Source organism: Mastigoproctus giganteus, chromosome 8 (assembly GCF_048544385.1).
Source record: "Mastigoproctus giganteus isolate SK-2022 chromosome 8, ASM4854438v1, whole genome shotgun sequence".
In the NCBI taxonomy this organism is placed as follows: Eukaryota; Metazoa; Arthropoda; class Arachnida; order Uropygi; family Thelyphonidae; genus Mastigoproctus; species Mastigoproctus giganteus.
Window position 1 is genome coordinate 72,093,843 of NC_143582.1, and position 21,558 is coordinate 72,115,400.

Below are 21,558 nucleotides of genomic sequence, written 5' to 3' on the forward strand. Positions count from 1 at the left end.
ACTCATTCGAGCAGCTCTACAACCTCCTTAAAACAAAGCCTCCAGATCTGTATACAAGTACTCCCCGATTTACATAATACTCAACTTACATAAATTCGACTTTACGTATGTTTTTGCCGGCTGGTGCAAACTGAAAAAAAAAATATGGAAACATTTTGCATCCCTTAGGAATAAATGCAGGTATTGTGAAAATATAATGTGAACCCAATAATACATTGTTTTTTTTTTTTGGTAATTCATTCCAAAACCTCAGAAGCTGATATTTTTTTGCTATATAAGTAAGCTATTTAACTCTCTAAAAGGTCATTTTTATAATGGAAATTTTATTAGTTTTATATAAATTTATGTCCAAGAAGTACAACACAAAAAAATCGCTAGAGAATGTAAAAACAAAACACACAGCCAACACGTTTACAAATGCTACTATTGGCTGAGAGGAAGGGCTATATGGTCCCCCTGGAGAATTCACCACATTTCATCGTTATCATATCAGATATAAGAATCAATTTTGAATGCCTTTGTGATATTTTTCTAAAGCACATTTCTGTAGGTCACTACCATAAAACAATAACAATTTGCAGTTTCTGATTTATTGAGCTTTTCTGTTAGCGAAATCTATTATTATGGTGAAATGTTTTTCCCCCTTCACTGAAATCTTCAATCATAGAAAAACAGGTAGTAAACTCGACCTTATTGCAATTGCGGTAACATCAATGACTGGAATTTTGTGAGTTTTTACATTATTATGATGAAATGTTTTTCCCCTTCACTGAAATCTTCAATCATATAAAAAACATAAATTTTCAGAATCTTCTCTTCATTCTTATTTACTTATTACAATGAAGAAGGGGAAGCGACCAATGGGAAATGCAAGTGGTGGCAATGCTAGGAAACGAAACAAAATTGATTTAGAAATGAAGATGAAAATGATTAAGAAGTAACAAGCAGGACAAAATGTGTCATCTGTTGCATTGGAATTAGGCTCACTGCTTCAACAGTGAATACTATTTTAAAGGACAGTGCATGTGTAAAAGAACACGTTAAAGGAGCAACAAATTTAAGATCAGCAGTGATCACAAAACAGCGTTCAGGTGCTAATTGAAGATGGAAAAGCTATTAATAATATGGATAGAAAATCAAATTCAGAAACAAGTGCCCCTGAGTGTAATGGCCATTCAAGCAAAAGCAAGAAGTTATGTTTGTTTGTTTGTTATTTGGTTTTTAGGAGCATTAGCAACTAAGGCCATATTGCTCCGGGATATGCGGTGGTCATTCCCTGACCTTTCTGTCATCCTCTGTATTTGGTGGTGACGGGCTCGAACCCCTGTCTAATCAAGAAGCGTGTGCTACGCACTGCTGCTCTTTCCCTCCTGGCTATGGAAGCGCCAAAAGCAAGATGTATTTATGAAGATATTAAGGATAAGTATGGCAAACTCCAAGCCAAGTTCTTTGCAAGCAAAGGGTGGCTTAATAGGTTGAAGCATTGTGCTAGTTTTCACAATGTTAAAGTAACATTTTTGTAATTGCATAGAAATAAATTTTAACACTTTTAAAATTTTTCCTGCACATGAGATAAAAAAACTGAATAAATAATTCTATTTACATGTTTGTCAAACATTTTCTTTTTTGCTTCAATCAAATTCAGTGCTCATAGTTGCAAGTGCTGCGTAAGCCTTTAGGGAAATTCCAACTTACATAGAGTTTTGTGGAACGCAACTTATGTAAGTCGCTGAGTGACTGTACAGTACTTTAGGTGCAGCCTGACCATTGCCTTATACAAAGGGATAATCACCTCCTAATCCCCCACCAGAAAACTTCCTATATCATTTACAAGACTCCATCAGCTGTTCTGACAAGCTGTCTGCACTGCTCTGAAAGCCTTCATATTTGACTGCACAATTATCTCCAAGTCTTTTTCATTCTCCCCTACCCTGAGTGTAGTTGTACTGCACAGTTGGTACATTACTATAGGATTACTGCTACCCATATACAGTACTTTGCATTTGTCAATGTTAAACTTCAATTTCCACCTCTCATCACATCTGCCCAACTTTTCTAGATCCTGTTGCAGCAGCATACCGTCATTACTGTCATTAAAAACCTTGCCAATCTGTGTCATCTGCAAACTTGGACATTAAACCTGATATACCTTCATCAATATCATTGATAAATATAGACAACAACAATAGTCCCAACCCTGGTGTCAGGGACTCCACTAATAACATTAGTCTATGAAGAGCAGTACACATTGATTACCATTCTCTGTCTTCTCCCACTTCTCCTACAATTTGTTCAGCAGTGTTTTATGTGCAGTGGCTACCTGAGCAGGATCATCAACAGTCGAACCATTCATATCAAGTGGGCCAATCTGATTCATCCCCTTCCTTCGAGAGTTTAAATAAATAAAGAAATCTTTGTATTCTTTGCCAAAAGGTTTCTTGTAATCTACCTTCGCTTGCTTAACCTTCTTTGTGACTTCATTATAAACTAGCTTATATCTACCATAGTCTTCTGTGTCACTTGATAATTTATATTCATCCCATACATTTTTTCTTCTCTACCACGAGTCTCATTAGTTTATCTGCCCATCCATTTTGGCCTAAATCTTGAACAGTACTTCTTAGTTGTTTTGAAAAGCCTAGTAGCTTGCAAAATTAATTCCTTGCTTCCCGTTTCAAATTTTCTGTTGGTAAAACTGTCTGAGACCATTGTAGTCACCTTTATGAAAGCAAAAACCCTTCCCTTTACTCCTTATGGTAGTTACATCTTTAAGTAAATCCCACATCAGTACACTGTGGCCACTGCCAACTAGGGGTTCCTTTAGATTACACTACTCTGTATTTTAAAAAATTCACTGATGCTTTCTTAGAAAAGTGCATTTCTGAATCTTTTCTAATACTAATTTCAAAAATGACTTCTGCTTGTTTTCATCGCATCAGGTTTTTTTTTCAACCAAAAGAAAATTTGATTTTTCACAAATTTTTATTAATTTTGGATTGATAATGGATATTTAATTTTGGATTTTAATTAATTAATTTGTGCACTGAAATTAGAACAAAATGCTACTTTTTCCAGTCTTATATTTACGTACATATCAGAAATATATTACAAAGAGCAGTGTGGTAAAAAGTCAACTAAACATTTACCTCTCATTTATAAACTAATCTACAATGAGTCAATTTTTCATTTCTTTGATTTTCTTACAGATCCTTCTACTTTACAGTCTCTCTTCAGCATCCAGTAATAGTCAACTATCATGTTGACATTTTGCCTCCCTCTTGTACCTCATTTCCATGTCTTAAATGGCCTGGTGAAACCTCTCACCCTGTTCTTCACTAAGCCTCCCTGGATTTTATGGGTAGTAGTCTCTGTGGGAGTGTAAAAAAATTTACCTTGTCACTCATGTTGCAGTCCAGCTCCTTGAAGTTTGCCAACATATTTTAAACTATATTCTGATAGTCTTAATCCTTGTTTTTCCCTAAGAAGTTCTCAACAACAGACTTGAAGCCTGTATTTCTCTTTTATTCATTTTTTCCCTCAAAATCTAGGTCCTTCATCAGTTTGTGAATTTGAGGTCCAACAAAAATACCATGTTTTCACGTCTCTTGGGTGATCAATGGGAATTTAGTACAAAGGTAGTTGAAGCAGGGATATTTCTGAGATAAATCTTTCACAAACTGTTTCATCAAACCCAGTACAACGGTGGAGGGAAGATAGTTTTGAACTTTGTTCTTTGATCCAGGCAACAAACTGCCCCCTCTTTGGCCAGACTTCAACATCCCAGTGCTTACTCTTTGCCCGACTGTCCCACTCATACAAAAAAGTTTTCATATGTTTGTTTGAAATGTACAGAGGGAGCTACTGGAATTGACCCATATTTATTTCGATTGTGGGTGCTATACACCTTTGAGACTCCCTTTGATGAGTCAGTGAAAAGTCTCCTCTGTGTAGGATTGTAACTAATCCCTTAAAAAGGTCTTAAGTCATTTATATTACTGAAAAAACCATAGAATTGTCCTCAGAAAAGTAGGGGACTAGTTCTTGTTCTGTGTGTCTGTACCATGAGCAAAATGTCCCATGCCCTAGAAGATTTTTTGACTTAAGTCTAGAATCAAGAAGTTCTGCAGATTCCTTTGGTAAATTTAAATCTCTTACGGATCATTGAGTTCATGCTGTGAAAACAGTTGAGGGCTGGACTCGATGTCTCCGAGTATGTAGATTTCAGTTTCATCTTCAGAAGCTTTCAGCACTCTCTCCTGCTTCTACATTCTCCTGTATAAGTGGAGGGCATGGAGTTGGCAGGTTATCTCCTTGTGGGACTAGTCTAATGGCAGAGGAATATTAGGATCACAGTGGCCTTCTTACTCTTTGCATTGTATTCTTCTACATTAACTAATCAAGAGTAACAGTCATCACAGTGGTTTGTAGGCTCTCGCCAAATCATGGGAATTGCACATGGCATAGCCAACATGTGAAGGTTTTGTTTACAAATTAGCTATTTAATGACACGAACTTAAGTGATTTGTGAAAAATAACGAAAAATGTTTTTGAAATCAGCATAAAAAACTGAGTTAAAAAAAGCTATTAGTTTACAAACATCAAACTATGCAGAGTAGTGTTATTGTACATAGCCTCTTTCTGTATGTAGCTGTAAGAAAACTGGTTTGCTACTCTCATATTATGGAGGCACTTCACTAGTATTGCACTACTCTAAATAAAAAGAACTGCTTCAGTGAAGAAGTATATTGCTTTTTATTTAAAGTGTATGCCACTTATTAATACAAAATGAGTTAAAAAGATTAACTTAATTAAATAGTTTTCATAAAAGAAATGGAACATTAGTGGATTGAGAACATTATATGGTTGCTCATAATTACTTAACAATTACAGAAAGTCTCTTCATTGTTTTCTCTTTGAAATGACAAAACAGTAGTAGTAGTAGTGGTGGTGGTTGTGGTGCACTTGTTTATTTTTTAAGATTTCAGTTGTATGTATAGCATTGAGCATATTTCTTCATAATTAATTAATGTTAATACTTAATTAATGATTACTGAAAGTCTTCTAATTATATTCTCTTGGAAATGATAAAATATCAGTGCACTTATATACTTATGCATTTATTATTTATTATTTTCAGATTTCAGTTGTATGTATAGCATTCAGCATATTCAGGACAATCATGGTTAATAATCTTTTAGAGGGATTGCTAAGTAAACCAGACCAGTTTCCAGATTTTGAATTTTTGGGGTTCTGGCAGAATCAATTTAATAGTGCAGTTGCTTTGGATGTCTTCTTTGCATGGATAAAAGTGTTTAAGTATATAAGCTTCAATAAGACAATGACCCAGTTGTCGTCTACACTTTCCAGAGTAAGAAACAGATATTTTTATTATTTATTTAAAATTTTGTATAACAACTTGTACAGTTAGCTTCCATTATAGTGTTTTTAAAGGAACCAGCCCTAAACAGGGGGTTTCATTTATAGTGGGATCCCTTTCCCACATTGCAGGATTGATCATGGTACCAGAAAAAAACCAAGTGATAAAACTAAGATAGTGCTATAAGTAGGGCATTATAAATTTAATATATTAATGTCATTATATGTAATAATATTACACACATAAAGTGCAACCTTGTTATAATGCACCTGTTCATACTGCAGTTTCAGATGTACTGTCGGCATGATCTAAATGAATTATGAAATATAATTACAAAACTAATTATGAAAAAAAGAAAAAGTGGTGTGTTTCAGAGAACTATTAGTTTCACATTGGAAACTGGAAAAAGTGAATACTGTATATACTGTACATTCTACTGTATTTCCAAGAGGAGAAATTAGCTGTATATTTGCTTTGATATACTCAGTGTTTAGAGTAATTTTTATAAACCACAGGACTTGTCAGAGATTAAATACTGTAGACACACACACAGTTGCTCCCCTCAGATAGAGATGCAATAAAAGCAGTTCCTACCACAAGCACGTTCAACCAATTCTGTCGAATAGCCCCCCCCCCCGTGCTTAAATGGTCTTAATAATAACATTATCCATGTCTTTTCCACATTTCTATCATCAAGCCTACTGCCATCTTGATGTCTAGTTACTCACATTATCGTCACTCTAAGAGTTGAAGAATTTGAAAATTTGAATACTGTAAAATTTAAAAAAAAATACTATTACAAAAATACCTATTTATTTTTTCACAGGCTCCCAGAGCCCAGCAAGTAATTTTTTAATAGGGCCTACAAATTTTGGGGCCGGCCCTGAATAAAAGAGTATATTAGTAGAACACTAATTACAAATCTGATTACAATCTGACTGCCATTCATCAAGTGCATTACATTAGTTACAAAGTAAATTTTTGTAAACAGCACATAACATTCTTTCTTCAACTAGAAATTACACTTAGGATAGCAAAAACTGCTGAGGGCTGAACTAGACTTTTTATACATGAACTGAGAAGTGATTTATGGAGAAATCTTGTGACTTCACTTAGGCACTGTGATAGGCTGGACAGTCTGGTTTTGATTTAGTTTTCTCAAAACATGGTAAATTCTAGGGCACCAGAAATGCAAAATTAGTAAATAAGTAGGACTAAAGTAATGGCCACTAAAATAAAAAAAATATACAGTTGAAGAGAAGTTAAAGATTATTGAAAGAATTAAAAGCGGTGAAACAAAAATGCATTATATTTTGCAAATGTGGAATTCAAGAAGGACCAATCTGCAGTTGGATGAAAGAGGAAGAAAAATTCTATTCATTCATAGAAGATGAAATAGGTCTCTAAAGAAAGAAAACTAGACTTTATAAAAACTGTGATGTGGACCAGTGCTTATATAAATAGTTTCTAAAGAAGCATATTGTAGGAATACTATTAATTGGGGTAATTTTGAAAGCATAGGCACTTAAATTTCATAACCTACTTGGTGGAGCTGATGACACATTTAAAACTTTGAAGATGGAAGGCTTATCCTCTGGATATCCCAGTTTAGTTTTGTAGGTAAAGTCTGCATTTGGTGACATTACAGCACCAGAAGTGTTTCCTGAATTTCTGCATAATGTGATTCAAGATGGCGAATTCACAGATGAACAGTTGTGAGTTACAACTATGATGAAACAGCACTGTACTGTAAACCTCCCCTCGACAATCACTGGATATTAAAAAGGTACCCAACAAAGTGGGCATGAAATCATTGAAGAGAGAATTACTGTGTTACTGTGTACAAATAAGACAAAAAAAAGTCACAGTGCATCGATGGTAGTCAACGTCTGTGGTACTTTAAGCACGTCAGCACGAATTCTCTACCTGTGATTTATAAAAATAGCTCCAACACTTGGACGATGAGTGATATTTTTTCTTCCTGGTTTGAAATTGGGTTTATACCATCGATGAGATGCCATCTGCTTTCCAAAAAACTTTAAGTAAAAGCTCTATTACTATTGGATCACTGCCCAGTTCATCCTTTGGCTGATGTCCTGAAATCGAAAGGTGGCAAGATCAGAGTTGCATTTCTGCAAATGAACAAAACTGCAGTAATTCAGCTCATGGATCAGGGCATTATTTGAGTCCTCAAAGCCTACTTTCTTGGTGAGCTACTTGTTGGTTTGTGAACTCAGAAATTGAAGTTATTATTATTAGCCATATGGTTCAAGGAAGCCTGAGGCTTATGCTGTACCAGCCAAAAAAAATTCCTAAGTTACTCTGAGAGAGAGAGAGGGGGGGGGGGGGGAGGGGGGGAATAACCAAGAAAGAGAAGAATGGTGATATCCCGCTCAGGACCCTGGGTGGGCCAAGCCCATACTCACCAGATGTGAGCCCCTGGGGTTAGCTCTAGAATTCCTGAAACATTAACATTGAAAGACATTGCATACAATATTGGATTATCATAGGAGAAAATAAGTTCAACTGCAACAGAAAACTACTATAAAAAGTGTAAAAGACAAAATTATTGATAATAACCTTGAGGATATAATAACTGTTTCTGGGAATTTTTGGTATTTTCTTAAGGCAGGATATGGCTGGCTGTATATTTCTGTAAAAGCTTATAAATGAGAAAGATAAACATGAACCTTTCAGTCTCTCATTTTGAAGTTTGTAAAACCATTAAGTCCACAAAAATTCAGCATTATGCATGTTCCTGTATTAATGTATTTTATCAAATATATATATAGATTAATAATTGAGACAAGAAACTTTTTACATAAATTATATTGATATTTGAGACAAGAAACCATTTTATATAATAACTGAACATAAAAAAAAAGAGTATCTAACTTTTATAACAGTACTGGTATCCATCTGATGAGAAACACTAAACCAAAAATAACATGGGGCCTGGCCTTTCAGACCCATTTCATATATAGTTCCAAGTAAATGTTAACAAGTCACTACTAAAACAGCTCAAGTAAGCTACATCTATTGTTAAAAGGTAGCTAAGCAACAGCCACTAATCTTGAACCAGTAATTAATGCAATATATATATTTTGCCCTGGAGACTCTATAAGATCAGGTGCCAAGGTTGTCATGGTCCATGCAAATTTTAAAAAGCAGTGGCCACTCTCATTCCAAGTTTAATCTTAAACTAGGTGCATCCAGTCCTTTTTTTTTTGGCCAGATGCCCCTGATTGGTTTAAGGTGGGCCAAAATATGTAAAATGCTCAAGGCAGGCATAGGTCATTGTTGTTTGGTTTTTAGGAGCATTAGCAACTAAGGCCATATTGCTCCGGGGATATGTGGTGGTCATTCCCTGACCTTTCCGCATCCTCCGTATTTGGTGGTCACAGGCTCGAACCCCAGTCTAATCAAGAAGCATGTGCTATGCACTGCTGCTTCTGCCCACCTGGCTACGGAGGCGCCCAGGCAGAGGTCACAAGGACAGTGACCTCTGCCTGCTGAAACCTTACCACTAGTTATACTTTTTTTCGAAGTTAAATTTAATTTCTGTTGATCAATATTTATATTTACAGTTTAATTTTTTATATTTAATAATTAAATGCCAAAATTCAATACTGTTATTACATGATATTAATAACATTCTTATTACATGATTGTAATAGCATTGTTAAATATTAGAAAGATACATAAAACTTCATAAGAAACAGAAGCAGTGCAGAAAAATTTGAATATTACTAAAATGGATATTTTCAAAAGTCAGTATGCCCATGTTTTATGATGTGCTAGTTTGAAATTCTTAAAGGAGGGGGAAATTAGACTTATTCTCCCCTTTTAAAGATTTACCATTTTTATTAAAAGCTTTTATTCTCCTTAAAATACTATCTGTCACATTTTTTTCAATGTTTGAAATATAATTTCATCTGTACCTACTGCCTTTTCCCTGACCATTTAAACCTCAATAATAGAAATAACATCCATCCAGCATTTGCCCATTTCAGTATTCTGTGACATTTTCAGCTCCTTCATATAACAGATCATCAAAGTATTTATTCCATAGTTCTAATTTTTTTTTTTATTTAGAAGATTATTTTCTTCTGTAAAACAGGAGATTATTTTCTTCTGTTTTAAACTTTTCATCGTCATTTTTTTTTTTCCCTTGCCATTTCTGAGATTTTCAAATGAACTCAGACTTTTTTGCACCTTCTTTAATATTTGTTTTCGCATTTTTTTTTTTTTTTCAAAATCTTTCCAAGATTTTTATTTATCCAGTATCTTTGCCCACATATCTCTGTTATCTTGCACTTTTCTTTATATTCCAGAAAGAAATTATTGGATTTATTTGAAAAAACAAAAAAGTTTACGATTTTTTTGTATGGAGAAACTGTTATAGAAAAGTGACATAATTAGATGTTTCTTCACCTAGTTAGGTATTTTCTGTATGTATTGTATCACTTATTCAAATTGTGGAACCTCAATATCAGTGATGCCATATTTTTGATATTCCTATAGCTGTGTCAGCTTGGTTATTCCTTTATTACAGATTTAAATTGCTGTTTATGAAAGTCACTACCCTAAGATTGTCATTTTCTCTCTCTTGTTATGTTTGGTATTACATAGTGTATAAAACCTTAAGAAACTCCAGAAGTAGAATTAATTGATTATATTTGCTGTATGCAAATAAATACATTCATCACTAGTATTATTACTCATTTTATTATCACTTAATGCTAAGTGTGCAGTGAAATGTAGTAAGGAATTTTTTGCATATGTTAACACTCAGAGAAAAGCTGTGAATCACTTTGATCCACTGGATGTGAATGGAATAACTGCTGATTATCCTGTACCAGTTGCTGACAAATTGAATAAATATTTTGCATCTATATTCATATGAAGAAGTTTTTAGATTCCATTAGCCCCAGATATCCATACTAATAGAAGTAAAATGATTTTATAATATCTGAAGCTGACCGGGCTAGCCGGATGGGTAAGGTGCCTGCCTGGCAACCCAAAGGTCGCAGGTTCGAATCCTGCCTTGTGCTTGGATATTACGATGGTGCCGCACTGTACAGTTGGACCTCATGGCCACGATACACGAAGGAAGCAGGAAAAACTGGTTCCTTCGTACATTGCTCACATAATACGATAAAAAAATAATAATAATATCTGAAAGGAATGTGGAAGAGAAATTTCTGCAGCTGTGGAATTTATTCAGTTATATTAAAAGAAGATGCGAAAGAGTTAGATAAACCTTTAGCCATAATAATGAAGTCATCATTAGATTGAGGGGGAAGTCGTGTCCTTATAGATTGAAGATATACAAATGTATATTCTATATAGAAGGGTGATTTAAATGGTGAAGTGAGTGAACTACAGACCTGAAAATTTTATATCTATGCCAGGTAAAATAGTGGAGTCAATAGTTAAAGAAGTAATGCAAGATTATCTTGAAAGATAATCTACAACATCTACCAAGATAATCCTGACAATGATAGGAGTGAAGCCACAAGGCACTGCTCCTACCACTGTGAGATCATCATAAAGGCTCTGGGCGCAAAGAAGAATAACGTAAAGTAAATGTAAAGCTTTTGTACTATACCACATGTGTGATTGTTGCACAAATCAAAGCAGTGTGACATTAGAGGCAAGTTACTGTGAATAAAGAGATAGTAGAAGGCAGAATGACTATAAATAGCTGCTGCTCTTCATGGGCTAATGAAAGTTTTGTCATTACAGGAATTTTGACAGTAAAGAAGATGATTATCCCATTGTATAAGGCAGTGGTTAGGTCACATATGGAATACATTAGCATTAGCAAAGGCACATGATGCAAGAAAGCAAGCTTATATAGCATCAGCCAAAAAAAAAAAAAAGCCCACCCTTATTTCACCCATCCACTTGCTCCAAATGTTTGTCAAGTTCTGCCTTGAATCTATCAACTTCTACAAGAACAGATGGACATTTTTCCAGCAATCAACCACCCGCTGGCTAAAGGCAAACTTCCGTACATCTATCCTACAACTGACTTTCCTCAATTTCAAATTATGCCCTCTCAGGTGATTATTCTGAGCAAGAGTAAGAATCCCATCAGCATTGAGCATGCTCAAACCATTCAAAGCTTTATACACCTCAATCAGATCTCCTCCCAGGTGCCTAGTCTCCAGACACTGTAATTTGCAAAACTTAAGCCTTTCTTCGTAAGAGAAATCCTTTGTTCCATTCACTAATCTTGTTGCCCTTCTCTGTACTCGCTCCAACAGCTCTACATCCTTCTTAAAATGAGGCCTCCAAAACTGTATAATGGTCTGGCCTGACCATTGCCTTATACAAGGGGATAATCACCTCCTTATCCCTGCTAGAAAAATTGAGCTACTATGAGCTACTCTTGCAGACCGTCTGCACTGCTCAGAAAACTTCATATCTGCCTGCACAGTTACCCCCAGGTCCTTTTCATTCTCAACCACTGTCAGTGTAGTACCACAGAGTTGATACGTTACTCTGGGGTTGCTGCTTCCCTTATGAAGTACTTTACATTTGTCAATGTTAAACTTCATTTGCCACCTCTCAGCCCATCTGCTCAACTTTTTTAGATCCTTTTGCAGCAGTGCACTGTCATTAGTTCATTAACAACCCTGCCAACCTTTGTATCTTCTGCAAACTTTGACATTAAGCTTGATATACCATCATCAGTATCATTTATAAATACAGAAAACAACAATGGACCCAACACTGAACCCTGAGGGACTCCACTAATAACATTAGTCCACGAAGAGCAGTGTCCATTGATTACTACTCTCTGTCTTCTCCCACTCCACCATTACCTTTATCCATAGCAGCAATTTGCCTCCAATGCCACACTGCTCCAATTTGTGCAACAGTCTTCCATGTGAAACAGTATCAAAGGCCTTTCTAAGATCCAAATATATGATATCAAGGTCATTCTTTGCATCCAGTTCCTTTGTGACTACATCATAGTATCCAATCAAATTGGTCAGACAAGACTTCCCCTTAACAAATCCATGCTGTGTTCGAGCTATAATTGAAATTTTGTCTAGATGATTCTGCAATGCTTCTTTAACCAGTGCCTCCATTAATTTCCGTGGAAAAGAAGTTAAACTAACAGGTCTGTAATTACCTGTGTCTTCCTGCGATCCTCCTTTTTAGATTGGGGTCACATTTGCACATCTCCAGTCCATTGTACCTCCCCTGAGTCCAGGAAAGCTCTCATAATTATGGCTAAGGTTTTGCTTACTTCCTTTGCTGTCTCCTTTAATATAACTGGGTAGATTGCATCCACCCCAGGTGCCTTTCTTGTATTTATCTTCAACAATTTCTCCTTCACTTTACTCTCAGTTATTATAAGATTATATAGCTTACTGCCAGAGTTGAATACACCTCTGGCATTCCCCTCCCTGAATAACTCCTCGTGTGAATGTCGATGCAAAATATTCTAGTTTGTTAGTTAACTGAGCAGGTAGCTTAACAAAACCAAGTACCTGGTTTTGTTAAGGGGAAGTCTTGTCTGACCAATTTTATTGGATACTATGATGTGGTCACAAAGGAACTGGATGCAGGGAATAACTTTGATATCATATATTTGGATCTTAGAAAGGCTTTTGATACTGTTGCACACGGAAGACCTGCACAAATTGGAGCAGTGTGGCATTGGAGGCAAATTGCTGCTATGGATAAAGGGATGGTTGAGTGGGAGAAGACAGAGAGTGGTAATCAATGGACACTGCTCTTTGTGGACTAATGTTATTACAGGTCGACCATCACTAATCTGGCAGCGATGGGACCTGTGGGTACCGGATTAGTGAGTTTGCTGGATCACCGGTGGTCATATTAGTACATAGAGTTTACCCAACAGGTAACCCATCTCATCCTACCTTGACTGCCAAGCTAGTTAAGAAAAAAATTCCCCAGGAGCCAAAAAATATTTAGCAAATAATTTGATTAGTAATTCTAAAATAAATATTGTAATATCAGTTTTGTCGTTTTTTCGTTTAAAATATCAAAAAAAGTATTTTTTTGATATTTTTTTTTGATATACAAAGGCTACTAGGAAAGTTTTGCAATATGATGCAACAATGAATCACAGGAAGCTGCTTGTTGCTGCATGTTGAGACATGTTCATACGTGCATAGTAGCCGCTGCGCCAAGTCGATGGGCTCAGTTATTCATTAGTAGTGAGAGTGTAAAGTGCTTGCGATGGCATCGTGGTGACGAAATGAGATAAGGACAGTTTTGCGGTATAATTTCGTGCGTGGTTTAACCATAGACCAATGCTTAGAAGAAATGACTCTTGCACTAGATGATGAAATTTCACTCTGGAGGATTCTGAGAGGCCGGGAAGGCCACGAACGTCAGTTACGGAGGAAAACGTTACTGCTGTGAGGAAAATGCTTGACAAAAACAGGCGAGTGACCTACAAACAGATAGAGGATACTTTGGGCCTAAATGCACCAGCAATTCGTTCGATTCTGCAAGATCATTTGCACGTGAAGAAACTTTGTTCTCTCTGGGTGCCGCATCAACTGACTGAAGAGCAGATGACACGACGTGTGACTTGGTGCCAGGAGATGTTAAAAAAGTTTGATAAGGGACAATCTCGGTATGTGAACAACATCGTGGCAGGTGACGAGACTTGACTGTACTATTACGATCTGCCGACCAAGGCTCAAAACAAAGTTTGGGTCTTTGATGATGACGATACACCCGTAATTGTCAGAAAATCCCGATCTGTAAAGAAGAAAATGATAGCTGTATATTTTTCAAATCGAGTGGAATTGTGGAACGTGTCGTTTTGGACACGCAGAAGACAGTCACAGCTAAGTGGTATACTGAACAATGCCTGCCTAAAGTCATTGGATCTATGAAGAACCTGCGGCCAAAGTCAAGAATGGACACCTGGTACCTCCATCACGATAATGCTCCAGTCACCGCGGCAAAGCCTGCACCGAATATTTGACCACGACAGGACTGAAACTTCTCGAGCACCCTCCCTACAGTCCAGACCTTGCTCCCTGCGACTTTGCACTGTTCCGGCACGTGAAAATGAAGCTAAAAGGGAGGCGGTTTTCCAGTGATGAGGACCTTCTACGGGCTTGGGACAACGAGTGTGCTTTACTCCCTAGTGAAACTTGGCAGAACTGGTTTAAAGATTGGTTTCGGAGGATGGAGAGGTGTATTGAATGTAGAGGAAATTACTTTGAAAAAATTAAATAAACAAAGCTGTATTGTAAAACTTTCCTAGTACCCTTTGTATATATATATACAACATCAAAAAAAAAAAAAGTCTTTTTTTGATGTTGTATATATGTAGCTGATGTGGCCCAGTAGGTTACTTTGTTTCTTGAGAAGCCGTGTTGGCCACATACCTGTGATGCTATTACGGCATACATATGAAGGTCGTTTGTGATTAGTTTATTTCACGCACAGCGAGCACTGCAATAAAACTAATTGCGATAAAATAAACTCTCAAATGTCACAATAAGTTTGCCAGTATTATTTGTGAAAACAAGTTCGTTCGTGCACGGTATTGTCCATCATATTATGTTGTATTTTTCCACAAGTTTGTACAAGTGTGTTGTAAAAAAAAAAAAAAAAAAAATTAAAAAGGAATGGCTAAAAGAAAATTATTAATATAAGAGAGCAACTGGGAGAAATTGCTGGAATTTAAAACTAAGCAGAGTTAAATTTCTCACAGACACACCGCTGTAGAGTTTTTCAGAAGTTCGACTTTATCTGTTATGGACAAGTACAGTGTTCGCACTTTACACCACAAGAAGCACTTCCTTTATGCATTGGAACCATGGCTGGGACTAAATGTGAGCAGGTTATAATAATAAATGCACAAAAACAAGTAAGAAATGCTTGTCAGTGTTTGAGTTCGTGCTGACAGCTGACGCATGAGACCGACTAACTTAGCCACGGAGTGAAAAAAGCCCATTAAAGTTCCTCGTTTCATCGACGGGATTCGAACCCAGGCCTTTTCCACTCGGTGAGGGGAGCACGGTGACGATACCACTTTGCTACCCGCGCAGACTGCAGCTCCTGTACTTTTTTTTTTTTTTTTTTCGGGTTCACGCTCTAAGGTAACAAATTGGATTATCGGATTTACTCTACGTCTATACAAATGTTTATTTAATAATGACAGGATTTTTCTGTGCTTTGGATCACATCGCTTCCAAAAATTTACAGTAGTTAATAAGTGCTTTCGCTGTCTTGGGTATGGTCACTCTTCTCAGACATGTTCTCACAATTCGGTGTCCTGTGGTCATTGTGCTAACAGTGGTCATGTTTATGCTGAATGTCCTAACAAGGATAGTTCCCCTCAATGTATTAACTGCAAGAGGAGAGGTCGAGGTTGTGATCACTCGGTACGAGACAGCGAATGTCCGGAGTACATTAGAGCTGTGGAAATGACGGACAGGAGAACTTACAATGAATAGGAAAAATAATCTGGAATTTACCACAGATAATTTTGCAAATCAAAAGTGTCTAAAAATTTTACAGATTAACGCACAAAGGTCTAGAGCTGTGGCTGGCGAAATCCGAGTGGCTGCTATTGAAAAGTGCTTTGATTTGGTGTGCATTCAGGAGCCATATTATTCTGTTCGAGTGGGAGGACTTGTCTTCAAAGTCATTGGATATCCAACTTCATGTAGAGTGGTTGCTGCTTCGGATGCCCCTCCCAAGTTTGTGATAGTGGTATTCAATCAGGTTGTGTTGACCGCCGTTACTGGGGAGTGTTCTGCGAATGTTGTTTGTGTTTCAGTGTCATTGATGGAATTTTCCTTTTGCCTGGTTTCTGCATACTGCTCTCCTGCGGAAGATTTTCAAGTTTAATTACATCATATAGATAAAATTTGTTCAAGGTTTGCGGAGCGTGGATTGATTCTGGCGGCTGATTTGAATGCTAAATCTGGTTTTTGGCACAGCGGGGTGGTAGATTCTAGGGGTTCTCTCTTGGAGGATATGATTTTGCTACATAATCTGAGTGTTCAGAATCTACGTGGTAAACCTTATACATTTTCTACATGCAATGGAGAGTCAAACATTGATGTAACTCTTGTTTCCTCGGGGTATGATGGGAGGATTCTGAGTTGGGATGTAAATCCGGACATGGTAAACAGCGATCATAACGCTATTTTGTTTTATGTTGCCCCTGAGCCGGTACGAAGGAATTTTAGTATTGGAAATTTAAAAAGATTTTCTATGGACAAGATAAACTGGGAAAAATTTGGAAATTACTTGAAATCTATATACAATGATGACAATGCAATATCTTTGAACGATTTTAACACTGAGGAATTGGTAGCTCATGTTGAATATCATCTTTATCAGGCAACGCTACAGACTACAATTAGAAAACAATTTAGAGTGGCCCCGGTTCCTTGGGTGGTCTCCGGTTTTGACTGAGCGAAGATCTCAGGTAAACAGAGCCAGGAGAGTGCTGCAGCGAAGTAGACATTTGTCAGTGGATTATGTACAATTGCTCAGTGAAAATTATAAATCATTGCGTAGAGAGTACCATAGGGAAATCGTCCGTGCTAAGATTGAGAGTTGGCAGAGTCTGGTCAAAGAGGTGGGTAATTCAGATCCTTGAGGACTGATTTATAGAATATCTCATGATAAACTTCTACATGGAGAAATTTATAACACTGTTGTGGCCAATGGGGAGGAAACTGATAACTGGTATGATACCGTTGAGCACATCGTCAGGGAACTTTTTCCCGAGGACAGGTCAGAGTTGGACACAGAAGATCAATCTACAATCCAGCTGGATAATGCTGGTTCGTCGGAAATATGTCTTTTTTTCCTCCTGGAACTTGGAGTAGCCATTGCTAAATTGAATGTTAAGAAATGCCCAGGTCTTGACTTGATAGAAAACAAAGTTTTGATAAAATTTTTTGACCTTTGTCCGCATATATTGTTAAAAATGTATAACAAATGTTTGATCGAGAGAAAGTTTCCGAGATCTTGGAAGATTGCTCTGCTTAAGATCCTGCATAAGCCTGGTAAGCCTAAGGGGGATCCTCGATCATACAGACCTATTTCTCTTTTGGCTCATCTTGGCAAGTTGTTTGAAAGGTTGCTGGCTCCTCGAATTGTTGATATGCTGAATGAAGGTCATGTTACCTCGGATTGTCAATTTGGTTTTAAACGGGGTCACTCAACTGAGGAAGCTATTTTGACATTAATCAATTACATAAAAATCCTCTTCTGAGAAGTATGTCTTGGTTGTGTTTGTGGACTTTGAGGGTGCTTTTGATTCTGTGTGGTGGGAGAGTGTGTTAACATCCTTAAGAATGTCTCAATGTGACAGATACATATATGGAGTAATTCGTTCTTACTTCTGTGATAGGCAGGTGAGGGTCTGTGCAAAACATCTGATGTTTGGAAAATATATCAGTCGAGGGTGCCTGCAGGGATCTGTTTTGGGTCCTATATTTTGGAACACAGTTTTGGATCAGTGGCTGAATAGGCCTAGTGCCTCAAGATGCCTGCAGGTGGCATACGCGGATGACCTGGTTGTTGGAGTTCCTGGTGGGTCTAGATTGATGCTGGAGCAGAGAATACGAGATGTTCTGGAGGACCTTTCTGAGTGGGCCTCCTTAAACAAATTAAAAATTTCATCTAAGAAAACTAACTTCATGGTGTTTAAAAAACATTTTGATTATAACCGTCCGCCCAGAGTATTGTTAAATGGAAGACAAATTCCTTTTGTGTCTAGCACTAAATACCTAGGAGTTATTCTGGATGATAGGTTGGGATTCCATTTGCACGTATCATACCTCAATGATAAAATCAAGAAATTCACGTCTTTGGTGATTAGAATCTCCAAAAAAGAATGGGGACGTAACAAACGAACGATGTCACTGTATTACAAAACTATCTTCCTGTCAATTGTTGCTTATGCGGCTGGTGTGTGGTCGGGATCAGTGATTAAAGTAAAAATAAAAAACAAACTCATGTCATTACAAAGATCTATGTTGTTGGCCCTATTGCATGCCCCGAGGACGTTATCTACGGCTGCGCTACAGGTAATTGCTGGATCTATCCCTCTTGATCTCTACATTGCATATCGTGGAATGTTATATGCTATGAGAAAGGAAATCCCTGCTAATTATTTGGACATTTCCATCAACCTGGATGCCAGTGTTAAGGAGGAGAAACTTAGAATCTGGAATGAACTAATAGAGATTTGGAGGAATCGGTGGATTTCGTCGGAGGTGGGAGTAATAACTAGGAATATTATTCCTGCTGCGGACTTTGCTACTTCTAAAACAGTTTCGTCATGGTTTTGTCCTTCAATGTTCACCAACTATGTGCTGACAGGACATGGGTCCTTTCGAGACAAATTATGTTCATGGGGTCTGGAGCCAGATCCGTGGTGTTCTTGTGGTGAGGCGGAAACTTGGCTGCATACACTGTTTCATTGCCCATTTTATAATGTTGAGAGGCGTCGTCTTTTCGAACTGATTCCCGATCTAGCTGAAAACAATGTGCAAGAGTTTGTGAATGGAGTGTCTAATTTTCAGGCATTGCAGGTTTTTGCTGCTGCAGTTCCTTATAATTGATCTGCTAAGAGATCAATTATAAGGAACCTATCAGAAAATGAACTGGCAGTGTATGTTGGGAGTTTTGCTTGATTGCATCTGGGCTTGGGAGCCTCAGACCTGGAAGCTTAATGTCAATAGTATTGCACTTTCTCTTTTGGGTGTAGAAACAGGTTAATGTTTCTAAGTGTTATTGTTAAGTTAATGTCATTCTAAGTGTATGTATTTGCTATTTACATGTAAATATTTGTATAAAGTTGCTTTTGTCTCAACAAGTATACATTGTTCTTAGTTGAAATTTTTTTTTTTTTTTTTTTCGCTGGCCTCCAAGTTTGGGCAGCCTTGGGGGCAGGATTGTTGGCACCTACCAATATAGCACTACTTCCGCTAGGTGCGGGATTTGTGCATTACAGCACACTCTAAGAATGGTTGATCCAGGTGTTGGTTAATCCCTGGTGGCGAAATGGCCTGAAATAACACTCTTTTTCAGGCCTGTTTTGCAGACGTTCTGAGATTTTACAGGAGTAAAAGGTGGAGATGGGCTTATGTCTAGGAGCCACCCTTCTTATCAGGACACACACAATCAAATGCATAGAAAGACTACAGTATATATAAGAGTATGTATATAAAATCTGTATATAAATATTGTATATAAATTGATTAATGTATATTAGAGAATGTATATACAGTTGTGTGTTAATAAAAAAAAAAAAAAAAAAAGCTGATGCTGCAACCAATGCCACCAAAACAGTAGTGGCAGGTCCGTGAACCGACCCAAGAAATTTGAAATTACGTTCGTGCAAATTATGTCCAAATTAGTGGTGGAACTGGATTACTGGTGGTCGGATTAGTGATGGTCGACCTGCAGTGGAGTCCTTCAGGGTTCAGTGTTGGGTCCATTGTTGTTTTCTGTATTTATAAATGATATTGATGGTCAGTAGCGGATTAAGGTTGGTTGAGGCCCCGGGCACAGAAGAAAATATTAGGCCCCTTAAAAAAAAGAGAGAGACAGAGAAAATAAAAATACATGTTAACCATTTTTTTAAATAAATAAAAAATATTATGTGCTATTAATGTTTTATTTCCAATAAAATTTGAATATAATATATGTATAATATAATTAATAATAGCATAATAATAATCACAAAGTTTTGAACTAATAGTTGAACATATGTAAAAGTATAATTATAATTAATGATAGTATACGTATAATAGGAGTAACAATCAGAAATTTAAACAAAAAAATCATAGAATTTTACTTGAAATTAAAATTACAAATGTGAAAATATTTAAATAATTTTTTTTCCTTTATTAATTTTATCTTAATATAATTTCTTAATTTTATCGTAATATAATTTCAACAATATACGATATACTGTATTTGCGTATATCATAAGTCTGCACTGCAGGAGGACCTTTATAAGTACAAAGTAGCAGGCGCCTCTGTAGCCAGGTGGGAAGGAGCAGCACTGCATAGCACACGCTTCTTGATTAGACCGGGGTTCAAGCCCGTTACCACCAAATACAGAGAATATGGAAAGGTCAGGGAATGACCACCGCATATCCCGGAGCAATATGGCCTTAGTTGCTAATGCTCCTAAAAACCAAATAACAAACACAACAAACAAACAAACAACGTAGCAAATAAGATTCCATTGCTCCGATGAGTGGTAGCGCAGCTGCACTGGGCCTATGCAGCGTAGTAATGAAATAATGAAAATAAGCAAATATAAACATACTATCAGGTTTTACCGCCGATTGCAAACTTGTACATAATTAAAATTGCACATATGAAACCAAACTTGGTGTCATTAGAAAAAAGTGTAAAGTTGGGGTTTTGCAGGGCCCTTCAGAAGCTGGGGCCCAGGGTGCGCGCCCGGTGCGCCCGCCATTAAATTTCCCTCTGTTGATGGTGGTATATCAGGCTTAATGTTTGCAGACGATACGAAGGTTGGCAAGGTTTTTAAGGACACTAATGACAGTACGCTACTGCAACAGGATCTAGAAAAGTTGAGCAGATGGGCTGAGAGGTGGCAAATGAAGTTTAACATTGACAAATGTAACGTACTACATATGGGAAGCAGTAACCCCAGAGTAACGTATCAACTCTGTGGTACTATACTGACAGTAGTAGAGAATGAAAAGGAGCTGGGATAATCGTGTAGGCAGATATGAAGTTTTCTGAGCAGTGCAGACGGTCTGCAAGAGTAGCTCATGATGTCTTGTCAATGATATACAGGAATTTTTCTAGCAGGGATAAGGAGGTGATTATTCCCTTGTATAAAGCAATGGTCAGGCCACACCTTGAGTACTGTATACAGGTCTGGAGGCCTCATTTTAAGAAGGATGTAGAGCTGTTGGAACGAATACAGAGAAAGGTAACAAGATTAGTGAATGGAACGAAGGGTTGCTCTTACGAAGAAAGGCTTAAGGTTCACAGATTACAGTGTCTGGCACCTGTGAGGTGATCTGATTGAGGTGCATAAAGCTTTGAATGGTTTGAGCATGCTCAATGCTGATGGGATTCTTCCTCTTGCTCAGAATAGACACCTGAGAGGGCATAAATTCAAATTGAGGAAGGGCAGTTGTAGGACAGATGTGGGG

The 21,558-nt window shown here is 37.2% G+C and overlaps 1 protein-coding gene across 1 annotated transcript in view; it reads left to right on the top strand.

The window, feature by feature from the left end:
* LOC150081625 (polycystin-2-like) overlaps positions 1-21,558 on the top strand; it is a 260,880-nt gene that overhangs the window by 157,026 nt on the left and 82,296 nt on the right. The window contains exon 8 of the mRNA XM_090379489.1: positions 5,138-5,368. Within this exon, the coding sequence (XP_090235615.1) occupies positions 5,138-5,368 (231 nt within the window). The remainder of the gene's footprint in view (positions 1-5,137; positions 5,369-21,558) is intronic.